This window comes from Xiphophorus couchianus, chromosome 23 (assembly GCF_001444195.1).
Source record: "Xiphophorus couchianus chromosome 23, X_couchianus-1.0, whole genome shotgun sequence".
NCBI classification, from domain to species: Eukaryota; Metazoa; Chordata; class Actinopteri; order Cyprinodontiformes; family Poeciliidae; genus Xiphophorus; species Xiphophorus couchianus.
In genome coordinates, this window is record NC_040250.1 from 23252754 (window position 1) to 23269345 (window position 16592).

The window sequence follows — 16592 nt, forward strand, 5'->3', positions numbered from 1 at the left end:
AATCTGATCATTTTGAAATGGTCTCTTAATTTTTTCCGGAGCTGTATATGTATATGTTGGGTTTTATCATCTGCATCCTCATTGAGCTTAGCTGCTTTATTTTAAAAAAAAGATGGCTTTTCTATCATGTGCTTGGAAAAAATATATATCTACAGTTTATGGAAGGTGTTTTTTCTGATCCGATCAATTTTGGTTGCCTCTAAAAATCTAAATGCTTTTCATCTTTTCCACTGATGCTTACAATGAAAGAGACCAAACTGGCTCCCATCCTTTCTCTCTAAAGAATTGTGTTCTGTAAAGTACTAACGAATCTTGACCATGTATGTGTAATTTTTATGAATTCAGATTCAGATTTATTATTTCTTTAAAAAAACAACACAACCAAATAAAACCCTATTTTACGAACCGAAAATTTACCACAAAAGGAATAGACTGAAACCAAGACTTGTACTTCCTTCTCATAGACTCAGCAATTGAATGAAAGACATCTTTTGCCACATAAACACACATGCCATGGAATATTTGGATTTCCCACAGGATGAATAAACACATCAAGTCATCATTTTATTGAAGATTATAGCTTTTTGTGTCAAGACGAGTATATATATATTTTTTTTTTAGAAGCTAAAGAGGGCACCGAATAAAAACATGTTTACCCTTGGAGGCATGTAGAAGTTTTAGGCGAGCCCAACGGAGATAATGCAGATACTCTGAAGTAAACCAAAAATGACTCATTAGCTCTGACAATATTGTTCTTTGCCTTTCAAGCAAGGAAACTCGACGCAGTGTTTTCCCCTTCACAGCCCTCATCCCCAAGGTCAGAGGAAACTCAGAGGGTTTGATGAAAAACGCATATTCTCACTTTCACACACGATCCCAAGGGGGACAAGCAAGACAAGACAACTTCCTCAAAACACTGTGAGGCAAAGTCCCTTTTTACTCCGTCTCTGAGGCAGGGAGGTGACCTTTCCTCCTGTGATATGTCACACTCACCTGAGGGCTCTGTTCTGTCGTACCACCTGAGGTCTGTGTGTGCGTGGAGGTGGGGATGGATGTGGGAGGGGGCCCACGGCCTCTCCACATGTGCGCTGCGGGGGCGCGTTGCAAAAGATGACACAAAAAGGTTTCACCCGTGTTTTTGTCCTCCTTTCTTTTCACTGTCTCTTTACAAGATTTTAAATGTGGAATACCTCTAAAAGTGACCGCTGCTTTTCTTTAAAAGGTTAAATTATTTTTTTAAAATGTATAAAACAGAGCAATAAGGTGATTAATTACAAGTGGGCTACAACACACTAAGGCAATATAAGTATAGTTGTAGAAGTTTCAATGTGTGAGCATACGCACAAACTGAAAGTGGAGGATAGTAGATGATGTTGAGTGAAAGGATGGGGGCTCAGATCCCTCTCTGATGTTCTTTCTGAACTCTGACCCCTACCTGGACCACGAGGAAGAGAAGAAAGCGCTGCAGTCCTGATCCTGTCCAGCCATTAAGGGCAGAGACGGGACACATCATAAGTGAGGGCGAAGAGGAGAAAAACGAGGGCAAAAGAAACAAGATTGTATCAAGTGGAGGTCAAAGCGAGAGCTTCACCAGAGACGCAGTTCAAGGATGTCCTCACAAATACGCTTGTCGGATTGAAAACAAAACTGAATGGAAACTCACACGTGAGTCTATTTCCACTTGTTAAATGTGTCACTGTCTTTCCCCTTGACGTCTCCGCAGGCACTTCTTGTTCAAGACGTCATCAGGGACCACCCCGCTCTTCAGTAGCTCCTCCCCCGGATACCCGCTGACGTCGGGGACGGTGTACTCTCCGCCGCCTCGCCTGCTGCCGAGGAACACCTTCTCTCGCTCAGCCTTCAAGCTGAAGAAGCCGTCCAAATACTGCAGCTGGAAATGCGCGGCAGTTACGGCGATCGCAGCCGCTGCCCTGCTGGCCATCTTACTGTCCTACTTCATTGGTGAGTGGCAACTTCAACACTCAACGTGTAAAATGAAGTTTTACTGCATTTTTATAGCAGTAGCCAAATCCGACTTACATATTAAAATAGAAAATGTACTTTAGTTTGAGAACATTTATTCAATGACAAAAGCTATCTTGCATTTTGTAATAAGTGTTTTTAACAAATTCAGTGGTGCTGCATAATTAATGGCAAGAACCACTTTGTTCACCTTCCTTCTGCCAGTTGTACAGCATTTAGATTTGCATACTGTAGCTGAGTTTTCATTACAAATGTGCGCAACACGTTGTTGATATTCCTCTAATGTCAAAAGAACACAATTTTGCAATTATCGTGTTTCCATTAAATAGGAAACACAATTAAAATCACACGTGAATAAGTTTGTTCACGATAAGTGGTTAAAAAAACATGCCAATCAATCATCCTCCATCCGCTTCCTGTTGTCTTCTATGTCTTTTCTGCCTGTAGTAACATTCGGTTGTTGATCACGTGACTCATGATGGGCGAAAAACAGTGTTTCCATTTTCACTTTTGCAAAGTACACTAATTTCTATACAACCGAAAGACCACTTCATCCTAGCAGCAAAATGTTTTAGCAGAAAATCTTCAGTTTTTACAAAATCGGCGCGTTTACATTAAGCAAATTTATTTCCGTGATTCCAATTTCCACAATTTTATGATCGGTGGAAACGCAGCTAGTGAGAGAGATGGCAACCCATCTTAGAACAGTCCATCTAGATCTTCTGGCACTGTGGGTCTTTATCGCCCTGAAAGACCCAATAATGTCCCGTTTTCAGTTTTTTCACTGTTTCCACCCGATATTAATGTGGAATGTCATCGTTTCATAAAAAGTCCATTATACTATTCACTTTAACAAGGTTCTCTGAGCCTTTAAAGAAAGAAACTTTCCCACAGCATCACAGGTCCTTTACCATACTTCACAGTGGCTACAACATATTGTTTTTCATGACAAAATACGTCATATGTAATTACTAAAAAGCAAAGTGACTGCAGATCTGAGCAAGTTTAGACGCGAAGCGACTTTCCTCGTGCCGTTCAGGACGTCTGCGTTGACTGGATGGCATGTTTTCTTGTCTTACCCATTTTGAAAAGCAGCTAACAGAAACTCAAGTTTGAGTCATGTGATATTTACAGTATTCATTTATTGTTTATTTTCTTTTAAACAAATATTTCTTAGCGTGTTGATTTTTTTTTCCTCTGGATAAACCACTAACTGGTCAACAGCCAAAGAATTGTCTGTGGGGTTTTTTCCAACTATTTTAGGGTCATTTTGATGAGCTGGATCCAAAAATCACATTGGTTTTGCTCAATCAGGTCAACTTTCTGAGCAACGGATGCAACATGAGCATCAAAATGTGTCACTTGTTCTCCCATCTGGATCGGTTCCTTGAGAATCTGGGATCAATGAGTGAAGAGCAGGAGAGACTCCATCAGGACAGAAAAGAGACGGAGACGTAATGTTCAGTTTGCATGTACTTATCCTCATCACTCAATTTACAGACATCCAAGTTTGTAACATTTAATTGTAACAAGTTGTTAAAGAACTTTTTTTTCCTCCTAAAACCTTTTTTGAATGTGAAATATTAATGGAAATTAAAAAAATGTGATTTATCTGAATCAAATTAGAATGAAAACCTCACCTGATTGGGGATAAATGGGTGTCATTTTTAGGATTCAGTGGTGCAAAGTAGTCCTAATTCAGTTGAAACAACTTCCAAAAAATATTCTTTTGTAACACAGTGTAAACTTAAAGAAAAAATTTGTTTAAAAAATGTGTGAGATTGCGCTGCGGCAATAAAACAATAAAAAAAACGAGTTTATTTTAAGGCTTTTTACACACCAGTTGTGTCAGTAGCCGGATGGTACTGAATACAAATGACCAACATGCTGGAAAAGTGAAAGAATCCAGCCTCTGTCACACTTGAACACCTCTTTTATTTCGAGTTCTTCGGTCCAGCTTGTGTTGTGCTAACCTACAATCCTTCAGCTTTTGCTTTTATCTTTTTTCCCCTCCCACGCCGGAATAAGAGAAGAAGAAGAAAAAAAAAATGTGTCAAGTTAACGGCCCGCTACAAACACCAAGCAGAGTCTGGGGCGTGTGAGCTTTTGTCGCTTTAGCTTTGTTGTGCCGCTCTGTCAAAATCGGCCTCAACAGATGCCTCGGCCTCCTCTCAGTCCTGGTAAACAGCCACTGAGACAAACACACACACACGCCCACACACACCGCAGAAATAACCAAGACTGTTTGTCTGAGCAGGTATCAGTCTAAGTGGGGATCCTAACAGACCCAGCAGGAACCTGGATGTTTTTCACTGATCTGAAGCCAGCGTGCGATACTTGAAGGAATGGCAGACACTCAGAGCGCATCAGGAAGAAAATCTGATGCCTGTCTACCGCTGGATCTGCAGGAAGAAAGAGAAAAGTATTGCGCCGTGTGTGTGTGTGTGTGTAGGTGGGAGTATGTGTGGGCATGGATTTATTTATTTTTTTGACCTCCTTCACTGGCCGAGAGAATGCAGACCTGTGCTGTTTATCCGTCGGTGTGAGAGACAGAGGGAGGGAGGCAAAAGAAGGAGGATTTGAAAATATAGACGTACGTCTATATGTGTGTCTATTTTAGAATGCGCACGCGTGTGTGTGTGCGTCATTAGGTGTGTGAGAAAGGAGGCAGATGTGACACCAAGCCCCTGATTGGCCTCTTACCCCAGAGACCAACGTCAACAGATGGGTGGATCATAGGAATCAGAGGCATCAGCAGAAAGAGAGAACCCCTCACTGACTCCACATTAATTATTAATATAATTTTACATTATTTATAGACAATCCTATAGCGTACCTTTTTGTACTCTACAATTTGCCTATCATAATGTAGCGCATCGCAAAAGTATTCATACCCCGGCACATTTTCACGTTTTTGTCATGCTGCGACCACTGAATTCAATATATTTCGTTTCTGATTTATGCGACGCTTGGTGCTGAAGTAGCCACAGTTGTATTCATGTCTGAGCTTTGACTAGGTCATCCACTCTTTTGTTGGCAATTTTAAAAATAATAAAGAAATGTCCAGTCCAAGACTTGATAGACTGCAAAACCAGAATGCTAATCCCAAATTAGCTGCCTTATAGTCCTTGACTGTTTTATGAAAAATCTCTGCAGAGGGAGAAGTCATGCACTTTGCAAGGCCACGACAGGCCTTGCAAAACATTTCTCATTTATTTGCATGAATTACGTACATATAGAGTGGCACCCAGTCCCACCCTCTCCTAAATGGGGGATTGGTGTACAGTCTAGTGGCTAATCACAAATTGTTGTGTCTTTGGAGATTTGGCGCAGCGTCACATAGGGGAGTCACTTTCTATTGATTTTCTAGCATCAAAGAGTTTGAGCTGACCTCATGTGGACTGGAAGACAACGGGCGACAGCATGCGAACAGCATTACCATTTGGCTGTGGGGTGTGAAACGGGATGAGGTGTGTGAATACAACAAAGCAACGTTCTCTAATACTGCAGAGCCCAACCCCCATCCCCAAATAGAAAATGCATTAACGTTAGTTAAAGAAACATGACAAAATGTGGAAAAGTTTAAGAATAATGAGTACTGCAAGTTTGCACACACACACATGCGCGCGTATATGCAGGGTTGCGCACAAACTTGTCCACTTTTGCGAGTGTTTGTGTGGCCCCTCGGAGTGCCCTTGAGAGCGGTGTGCCTCCTCCAAGGCAGATCAAGGCCCCTGGCCTGGGGCACGCACGCACACACACACCCCTACACACACATCCATCCCCTCCTGATCTCTGCCCGGTCACACTGCACTGGACAGACACGTACAGAGCCACACAACCGCCGCTGGGATGGTGAAGGAAACCCACAGATACCTAAGGCCAGAGGAATATTTCACTTCTCTGGAAGCGTACAGTATCTTTGCTAACAATGACAAATGGTTTGTTTCATCAAAACACATAATTCTAATTATTAAACGTAGACTTAATTAGAGAAATAATATGGAGAGTGTCTGCTTCAAAGACTAATTGCAGCCTTTATTTTATTTTAATTTTTTTTTTCTTTCGTAACATTGCATAAGGGTTTGTGTGCATGCCAGAGAAACCCTTTTAACAGCAGTGCCTGTCTGTCTTAATAATTAGTAGTATTAGCTTGTCAGCCAAGCCAAGAGATTACTTTATTATTAGGTGTATTTATAGCACAAACAAGACGGCTAACAGACTATCTAAATACAGTACACTGTTGCATTTTTAATAGGATCGAGCGCGTCCGATAGTTTCTGTGCATTCTCGCTCGCGTTATCTGCTGGAGATCTGTGCTTTACCAACAAACCTAATTGTCCACCTGGATACAACTCAGTAGGCAGAACAAGGCTGAAACAAGAAGGTTTTGTCTTATTTTGTTTATTTATTTATTTTTACTTTTGCTCTGTTGCTAACTGTAAGGTCCCCGTTCAACTGTAGGGAAATGTTTTGTCTGTGCCGAACAGAGCGGTAGCGGTGCTGCCAAGCCTGAAACCCTTGTGTTTACCTTGCTTTTTGTAGCGTTAATCGTGCAGCGAGTTCACTACTCATAATGTGGAGTGGGGGGGACAGGAGGGGTTTCTATTTTTTTTTTTTTTTTGTCTTTGTGCCACGTTTGTGTACGATGCATGTGGGTGTGTGTGTGTGTGTGGGTGTGCGCGGGCCCAGGCGATCGCTGCTGGGATTTGCGCAGAGCACCCAGAGCCATGCAGCGTGAAGAGGACCCCTATGAGGCATCCGCCCAGGAGCCCGCTCATAAATTACATCAGGACACATGTGCCTGAGCAGCACTTTCCTGTTTTGTGTGCGTGAAAGTGCGCACGATGCGCATCAGTCCTTCTCCGCTGGAATTCGACGTAAACTGTGTGTGTGTTGGCGTGTGTGTGTTGGCGTGTGTGTGCGTGTGTGTGTGTGTGTGTTGGCGTGCGCGCGCGATGTTTCACATCCCCTCATAGTCTGGATTTCTTTTCCTTCTTATTTTTCAAATCCACACCTTTTAAAAGTATTCGTACACCCTTTTAACTTTTTTTACATGTTGTCATGCGACAGCCGCAAACTTCAACGTGTTTCCTTGGGATTTTTCGTGATACGCCCACTAGTAGAAATAGTGTTTTTTTTTTGCAGATAAATATCAGAGTTCTGTGTGTTTCTGTTCATCTTCCCTCCTTCCTCTGATACTTCGAAATAAAATCCAGTCCAACCCATTACGTTCAGTAATCACAAACCTATCAAAACCTGGGAATCCATCGAAGCTCAGAAGATTAACGCAACACAAATGAGCAATAAAGTGATTTGGACAAAAGAAACTTTTTAATCTATCTGCAAATTGATTCTTAGGGGAGAAAATTCATGATTTTGGTTAGTTTAGTTCATTTTGCACAAATGAAATGCAGATCAAAGATATTAATGAAAATAATAACAACGTGAGAAGAGGTTAAATCCCAATGGGCCTACATGAAGCCTCCACCTAAATAGTACAGAAAAAATATATAATACAATCGTTCATCAGGCGATCATAAATTTATGAGATAGAATCAAATAGAAAGAGTAAAGACACATCTACAAAGTACTAATGGAATATATAACAGTGGAAGAAGCGACCATCACAATTCTTTAAGTGCAGTTTTGCTTTTACAGAGGTCGAAGTCAAACAACTGAATTCAACCTGATCTGATAATTGACACAACTAAGAACCATGAAACACGGTGGTAGCCGCATCATGCTGTGGGGGTTCCTCCCCCCCCAGCACAAACCCGGATGGAAAGCTCTAAACACCGGCCGACACGTAGGAAACGGATTCAGTTCTTTTAGATTTGCTTCACAGTTATGCTCTACTGTAAATAATCTGTCCAAGAAGCTTCCCCAGATGCGCCGAGGGACTTTTCTGAAAGGTGTGCTTCAAGTGTACAGTCGACAACACTTCTTTGAGGCACAACCCTGCTGCTTCAGATGGAGCCATGGGATTGAGATAAACATACACACATACACTGCAAAGAGAGAGAGAGAGAGAGAGAAAAAGAACTCTGAGTTTGTTCGTTCCATCATTACAGCATTACAGAGAACTCGAGAGGACCTGCAGACGTACTTCTTCTTTTTTTCTCGCTCCAAACTCCAGTGGAGTGTGGCCTTCCTCTTTTACGTATGAAGGAATGACTGAACGGATGGAGGGAGGAGGATAAACGAGAGCGCTTGTTCCTCATTCCCTCGGCGTCTTGTTTGCTCGCTCCGCGTGGAGGACCCCTGCCAAAAGGAGAGGTGGTTGCTAGGATACAGGTGAACGGTTGGCATATAGGCGAGGAGACGGGTCCATCATTGTGAATGGCAACCCGGAGAATGTAAAGGAGGGAGATGAGAGGTAGAGAGGGATGAAGCGCACACTGGAGGTCAGGGGTGAGCGTAAACACGGATAGGAAATGGAGGACAGATCGCCCCGAGAGCCAGACGGAGAGAGGGTCGCGGGCTGATCCGCAGCTGTCTGCTCCCTGAGCCGTGAGGTCGCAAGATTGCTCAAGTGTTAGGGAGGTGTTGTTTGCACTGCAGACGGAAGAGGAAGATGGTGGTGGTGATGATGATGATGAGAAGAAGGAGGACGCGTAGCGTGAGTGACGGGACAGGCCGGGGTGTGGAGAGGAGAAACCAGGGGGAGAGGCAGACAGAGGAGAGATGAAGGAGAACGCGGCCTCCCCAGGGCTTCTGTCACCTGGAATAACTGTGGTGCTAATGTCTCCTAATTGATCACAGCCAGCAGAGAACAGAGGGACGGCAACGACGGCGGGATGAAAGGACGGAGGGAGACTGCAGAGGACGGACGGGGCGGGGGGGAGAGAAGCAGTTACGTCAAAACAAGTTGGGAAGGATAAAAAAAACAAAATAAAGGGGGGAGAAAGAATAGGAGTCTTGGAAGACGGAGTGTGTAAACAAAAAAAAAGGGGGAAAAAAAGGTGTGATAGATGACAGGCTTGTCAGGCTAGTTGAGTCCGGGTGGACTGTTTTCACATTCCCATACATATGCACACAATCACACGCACACACAGGTACAGGTGCGCCCTTGACTTCTATGAGTAAACTCCTGCTAGCGGGCGCCGGTGTCACCTTTTGCGGGAGTGTTTCAAATGAATGTGTGACTGGTGAATTTGTCCGGCTCCGTGGTGTACCCCCAACATGGCACCGTCGACGCTGATGAATGAGAGGGCCCCGCGCGCGCGTGCATTCACACCACGTATTTATTTATTTTATTTATTTTTTTAAAGGCTTCTCTCTCTCTCTCTCTCTCTCTCTCTCTTTCTCTTTCTCCCGCCTCCTCCGTGTGTTGATTAAATAGAGCCACACGCGCACAAACACTGTCATCGAGTGTGACCTTCACGCCTTGAAGCCGACCACTTCCCATCCATCACCGCCGTCTTGGTTGCTCCAGACTGATCACAATCGCTTACTTGCCCCGCCGCTCCTCCCGGCGAGAAGTGCCTCACTCGGGCGAGTTCCCATCACCGTTTCCTTCCCGTAATAACATGCTAATGGCTTTATCGTTCACAGCTGTGCAGTTAGCAAAGTAAATACATAATAATCAAATTCAGATCCGCAACTCAGAGGTCTCGCACACGCGTGCTGGGTTAAGCAGAGCAACTCAGTCAAGTGTAAGAAACAGGGAGAGAGAAGAAAAAAAGATTAAAGATGAACATTTCTATCCAAAATAATACATATATTACTAACTATTGTATTAAAAGTGCCTTTCAAAGTATTTTCAAAGCAAATGACTGAGTTTGTTTTGGTAGGTACAGTATGTATCGATATTAATGTCACAGTTATTATAGGTAGAGCCGTAAATAAAACCTTGACTCCTCTGGGTAGTTGAATTGGAAATATAGGCAGCATTTGTGCAGTCTTACTATTAGCATAGCATATGCTTGGCAATGGGACAGTAACGACTTGATCATAATTTTGTAATAATTTTAAGTGATTAGCTAAATTACATGTCATGTCCTAGTAGCACCAGCTTTTAATTAATTGTTAACAATGAAGGTACTTCTTTGATTGTAAAGAAAACTGATATTTAAGTAACGTTTTGCTACTAAATAACTACATAAAAATGGCCGAGAAGCAACAACTTTTTGTTGGATATCAAAAACAGATGAATGGTTTGTTGCTAAAGTTGTAGCAAGTCAACAGTTGCAGTGGCAGCAAGGATTTTAACAGCAGTTGTTCATTTGGGTAAAGTGCCTGAGTTTTGTTCATATTATGCAATTACTAGTGTTATTGTTTACAGTAGCTGCTCACAATAAGCTATTTATCAACACCAAAATTGTAGTTTTTGCATAATGTGATGCCATTACTAAATTATATTATTACCCTTAGACAGCTGTTTATAATGAGCTATTAGTAGTGGAGTAGTCTACATACAGTCTTCTGTTAGCGTAATTTGGCAAGTTATTCCAAGTAAGTAACAGTTTGTTTTGAGATATTAGCAATACTTTAGATGTTTGACAGCAAAAGTGTAAAAATTGTTTAATCTCGTGTAATTTATTAGCAATGTTATTATATGTAATCAGTTGCAGTAGCAGCTGGTTACAAGAAATAAAGAGCAGAATAAAAATGCAGTTTTTGGGTCATTTTTAATCACATGCTGCTTATGCTGCATGTGAGAAGAAGATATAGTAATGTGATAATTGTCCGGTTAAAAAAAATGACACTAATATTTAGAAAATATAATGACCAAATTTATAACGTGTTTTTACACGTTCTAATATCAACGGGTTTTTAAAGAGAAATACTTAACCGTTTCAACTTTATCAAGAGTTTTATCAGTCACATAATTACTTTTGTAAAAGGATTTTAAGCTGATGTCGCCAAATAATTGAATTTCTCTCACTACGGTAGTACCCTATTGTTGCATCTTATTAGAAGTCCAACTAAATAATATTTTCTTTCAGACATTTTTTTTTATTAAATTTGTCAGCTTTTTAATTTATTTATTTTTTCCGTGAAGCAAACCTCTGTAGCTGATGATATTATATCCCTTTTTTAGACGTGTATAAAAGCAATAAACATTAAGGGAAAAGTGCAGCCACTTTGTTAAAGGCAAACTTTTTATACTGCCTTTTATTTGTATTATTATTATCCTCTCAAGGTTTCAGCCAAAAAGAAAAAAAAACAAATCTCCGGAATATGTGTCCGCTAGCGGAGCTCTGTCGAGTCCGTGGCTCCTCTCCAAAGCCGGCTCCTTGACCCCTCCGTCCCCTCTCACGTCGCATGCGGCTTCCCTTCTGCTGATCCAAGGTGGAACAGTGAGAGGTCAGGATGTGTCGCTCATGCCAGCGTAGGTGTCCGTGTACATGTGCATCTTTGGCGTGTGCGGGCCACGTGTTTGGCTTCTTTTTTTATTTTTTATTTTTGGGAGGTGAAGGCACTGCTGGGGCATATGGCGGGACGCGGGGATCGGGGCATACGGATCTTTACGTGGAGCGTGTGTCAGCAGCAGCGGGGCCTGTCGCGCTGATAAAGGTTAGGATCGTACGGCGCGCTGCCAGTCCAGGAAAAAGGGGCAGGGCACGGCGCAAGGTGCTACACCATCTGCACCGCGAGGGATAAATGGGTCATCTGCTCTGGTCAGGGGATACAACGTAGGGTGCACAGTTGTTTTGGGTTCTAACATTCATCTCTTGACTTTTACTTTTTTAGATAAGTTTGCAGCTTTTTTATTTTTCCTTTGCTTTTGCGGTTCTTAAACCACCGTGCCTCAGCTTGCTTCATTCATTTATTTCCTAATTCACTTTTTCCATTTTCTACAGGTCTTATCTGGGCCCGATCGTTAGTCCAATTAGGCCCCCACGGTGCTCGACTTGTTCTGTGTTTAAAACAGAAGACGAATGAAGATTTTTTTTTCTTCCCCACTTGCTTGTTCTCCGTCCCTTCCCTCAGTTTCTCTTCAGCTCCTCCGTCTCCTGGCCTTCCAAGACGCACTCTGTCTTTTCGTCCTCACTCATTCTCTGCCGCTTTCTGATGTGTGATAAGATAGCATAGTTCCTCATATCCTGTTTCTAATACAGATCGATGAGAGAGAGAGGACTGGAGGTGGGCTGGGATGAGGTGAGGCAGAGCGGCTTGATGTGGGGAGGGGGGGAGCGTCACGGAGCAGATATGTGAAAAGGAAATGAGGATTCAGAAAGGAGGACATCACTCAGATGCACATCTCTTTTCATTTAACCAATCACCCACAGACACACACACACACGCATGCATGCATGCTTGCACGCATGTGGCTACAGCCGTGGTGGCGGGTCCTGTCAATATTTCAGCGCCGGTAAAGAAGCCATTTTTCAGCTGTGATTTACTAAGTTGCTTTCTTCTCGTTTTGTGCAGGTAAGAGCTGCCAGCGACTCACATAACCTTTTGTGTTGCAGTCAATTACAGTTCAGTTGCATCAGCTGGGTGAGGAGGTCCCATCGGGCCTCGCAGCTTTGCGCGCTTGTTGTTAATACCGTGCAATTTGCGGGATGCATACGCTGATGCACACACACACCCCCACACACACATGTATACGCTGGCAGACAGTTTGTCTCTCGGAGTCGATGTGACCCCCCAAGGGCAGCAGGCAGCCGTCAGCCGCCCCCGTCCTTTTGTCTGAGACTCTAACTGATCTCAGCAAGAGGAGCGTCTTCAGAGCTCAGTCGACAGTGAGGGCTGACTTATTTATAGGTTACATGAGTGGATTTCATGAGGTAAATTTTACGTAATATCCCAAAAGGCCTGACTGTTGACAACCTGGCCCAGCGTGTTGTTTTTTTTTCTCCTTTCCTTCCTCTGATATCGGCAGCGGGAGCCGCTGCTATTGGAGGGAAATTGATTTCTGCATGTCAGGTCTGGATAAGATGTTAATATTTACAAAGATCATTCCCAATCGCATCGTCTAAGGATTAGATTCATCGATACATCCATCTATCTGTCAATCAGTCTATCCAATCATCCGTCCATCCATCCAATCATCCATCGAATATCCATCCATCCATCCAGTCAGTCAACCCAATCATCCATCGATCCATCCATCAATCAATGCATTAATCATCCATCCAATCATCTAATCATTCTTTTATCCATCTATTTATCCATCCATCCATCCACACCCCCTCCTCCCCCAGTTCCATTCATCAATATGTCTATCCTTTCTTAGCCCTGCATCTGTTCATCCATCCATTTCATCAGTCGGTCTCTCCAGGTGAGCTCTTTTAGTTTCTGTGTGTGGGGTGGGTGTATGGGTGGGTGTGTGTGTGGTTTAGGTTGCAAACAAACTGAACCAGCCAAGAATAGAGAGCCCCTAAGAGATAGGAAGGAAGGGGTGGAGCATTGGACCAATTAGAAGCCAGGCTGAGAGTGGGAGGGGCCGGTCTGTGCTACAATTACCGTCCTAATTGAGGTCAGAGTTGTTAATTTACTGGTGAATTAGAACAGTTAATATGCATTTATCTGGATGGCCAGGAGAGAATGGAAACATGCTCTTCGTGTGGGTGTGAGTGTGCATGCGTAAGTGTGCCTTTTGTGTAATTCTACATGCAATGCAAGAGATTACATATAAATACATGCAAGAGGCCGCGCTGTATCTTTGGCGCAATTAGCAGCATCACAAGTAGTTCAGTTGGATCAGCCGTGTAAAGAGGCAGCAGCAGAAGAAAGGCGACAGACGAGAGAAGAGTTTGAGCATTTCCACATTTTCCAGAGAACAGAATGATGACGACGATGACGACGATGATGATGACGATGATGATACAATATTTTCCACCTGGTGGACTTCCAGTGCACAAAGTCACCTCTCTCTGTCACTGGTTCTCGTTTGCTCCCCCCTCACTCAAGCAGAAATCAATTTACACCCCTTAACTTTGAAACATACAAATATTGCTGGGACATGCACAGGTGAGCTGGATTTGTGTCATCATCCTCTGATCTGTTACAGGAGAAAAAAGTCGGTAATTCCCCTCTTGGTCATCGACGGGGGAGGAGGCTGCACCTTCATCTCTTTGCCGCATCATCTCTAGTTTTTTCCTAGAATCCTTGACCACTAACCTCTCTGCCAGCTCACGATCCGCCACCTCCTTCCTCCCTCATCCGCACCATCATCTGTCTTCTCTCTTTTTTCTTCTTTTTTTTGTCACAGGTCCCGGTGTGCCATAGTTTTTTTTTTTTTCTTTCCTTCAAATTCTGCCTTCTGCAGATGATACAGGCCAAGCACTTTGCCTTGCTGAATTATAAATCGGGAAAACATAAAAAAATAAAAAATAAAATAAAACTCTCCATGAAGTAGCTGATCTATTTTTAATCCAACACGCTTGCTTGCTATACCTGCTGCTCGGTGATCTGCCCCCGTATGCCTGCGTGTACACATGTGTTGTTTTTTTGTGCTGTGTCCTCATCTGTTGAGCTGAATACATGAAGAAGGCAGAGTTTGAAAAGAGAGACTCGTGATAAGACAGTTTGAATCCCCTGTTCAGTGGATTTGAACTGAGATGGGCTTTACTGGCACTGCACTTAATAAAGGCTCGAAATGCAGCAGGAAAACAGTAATTATGGCAATTACAACCAGCAAGAAAAATGCTTAAAATTACGTCGGCACACAGCTAAATACATGAGTTTCTGTAGGGGGTTTTTATTTATTTTTTTATTTTCTTAAATTACGCTCAGACGTCGTCAGACATGTTGCTGCAACCATGGAGGAGGAGGATGGTAAAGATGATAACAAGTGTCTGGTCTCTCTTTGTCTTTCTTGTGTCTTGCTGCAAAGAAACCTGTTGACGGAGCGTTGGGTTTGGCGCTTTTGTCACGGAGGAGTAAGTGTGCCATCTGTTGGTCAACCTTCTTCTGCTGCTGCTGCTGCTGCTGCTGCTGCCTTCCCAAAGCAAACAACAAGGAATTCTGTGGCTTCCAAACCTTGATGGGATTCATGGGGGATTTTACGTGACAAACAGAAAGTGGCGGATAATGTTGAAGTTCAAGGAAAACAATAAATGGTTTTTGACAGGGATTTTTTTGGGGGGGGTTCACAAACAAAAAGCTTGAAAGTATAAATATAAATACTTTGTGGAACCATCCTTGTCTCAAGCAGCTTCGCAAAACTTGAGACTGAAACTTTGACCTTTTCTTCCCTGCGTCGTTGCTCAAGGGCTGTCAAAGTTTTTGAAAACTCATTTTTCCAAGTTTCTCGACTAGACTTGCATTGTGGACTTTGACCAGACCGTCCGAGCGCATGCTGTGGCTTCGGCTGCATATCTGTAGAGCTGTGCAAACAAGGAACCTCGTCTCGGTGCTATAGGTTTTTACTGTCTTTATCTCCATCCATCTTCCCATCAATATCCTCCACAACGCATGATGCTGCCATCATCGTGTTTAATGGTGAGGATGATGTCTGAAGGGTTGATGTGCAGTTTTTGTTTTTCTGCATGTAGATCAATTCTGGTCTCATCTGACCAGATCACCTTCCTGAACATGCTAGCCTTGCCTCTTTCATGGCCTGTGGCAAACTACTCACATAACTTTTAGATTTATTTTTATTTTTTCAAACGGCGCTCTTCTTGGGCAGGCTTCCATAAAGACCGGACAAAACGTTTTCCTGCCGAGATTCTCTAACGCGAGTCGTGCATCTCTGCATCTCCTTCAGAGTTTACCTGCATCTCTGATTAATCATCCCTTTGACTGCCGTGTCAGTTCCCTGTTAGATGTTTAAAGCTTGGCACTTGTGTTTATTTTCTAACTCCGCTTTTAAACTAATTCTCCACGCTTTCATCACTGACTGTTTCCAAATTGTCCTGGAGGCATGAATGTCTGCAAGGCTCTGAAAGAGGAGTAAAAAAAATATCAGTGTTCTTTTTAGAAAATACATGTGTATTCGTAGCGTCGCCGAGACATAAACCAGACGAACACACACACACAGACACACACACCCACACACGCACACAGTGAGCTGTCTGCCTGTTGTGTTCTTGGAGGTGACCTAGAATGAGAACGGCGTCACAATAGATTCACAATTGCTTACTGTCTCCAACTGATTCAATAGGCAATCTTTCTATCGACGGCTCTCTGTGATACCATCTGTGTGTGTGTGTGTGTGTGCGTGTGTGTGGGGGTGTATGAGTGTGTGTTATCTATAAGGAAGGACAGGGCAAAGATAAGAAGAAAAGGGTGGAATACAAAGAAAAAAGATGGAAAGGAAAGAAGGCCGGTGCGATTAAAAAGGAGAGGTCAAAGTTTGGATGTGAGAGAACAGAGACAGGGGGCGCTCTCGCCTCACCCTCTCTGTTTCTTGTTTTCTATCCAAACCCACCTCTCCACTCGCAACCCCTCCAATCTCCCAGCACTCCATAAAAAAATAAATAAATTTAAAAAAAGAGCTGACAGTGTAGGCCGGGAAGCAGCCAAGGTGTCAGCGCTTTCCTTTGACCGGGAAGCAGGGGAGGGGAGAGAAGTGGAGAGAGGGTGATGAAACACACAAAATAGGAGGAAACAAAAAAACACTGAACCAAGAGAGAGAAGAAAGAAAGGAGTTTTTCCCCCCATAGCAAATCCCGAATCTGCATCCCCGCCTCCTGAAACTTTTACGCTCCTCC

General features: G+C 43.2%; 1 protein-coding gene across 5 annotated transcripts in view; it reads left to right on the forward strand.

The window, feature by feature from the left end:
• Positions 1-16592, forward strand: part of tenm2a (teneurin transmembrane protein 2a) — a 282137-nt gene that overhangs the window by 214378 nt on the left and 51167 nt on the right. For all 5 annotated transcript variants that reach the window (XM_028008949.1, XM_028008947.1, XM_028008948.1 and 2 more), the window contains one exon: positions 1724-1962. In XM_028008949.1, coding sequence (XP_027864750.1) covers positions 1724-1962 — 239 coding nt within the window. The remainder of the gene's footprint in view (positions 1-1723; positions 1963-16592) is intronic.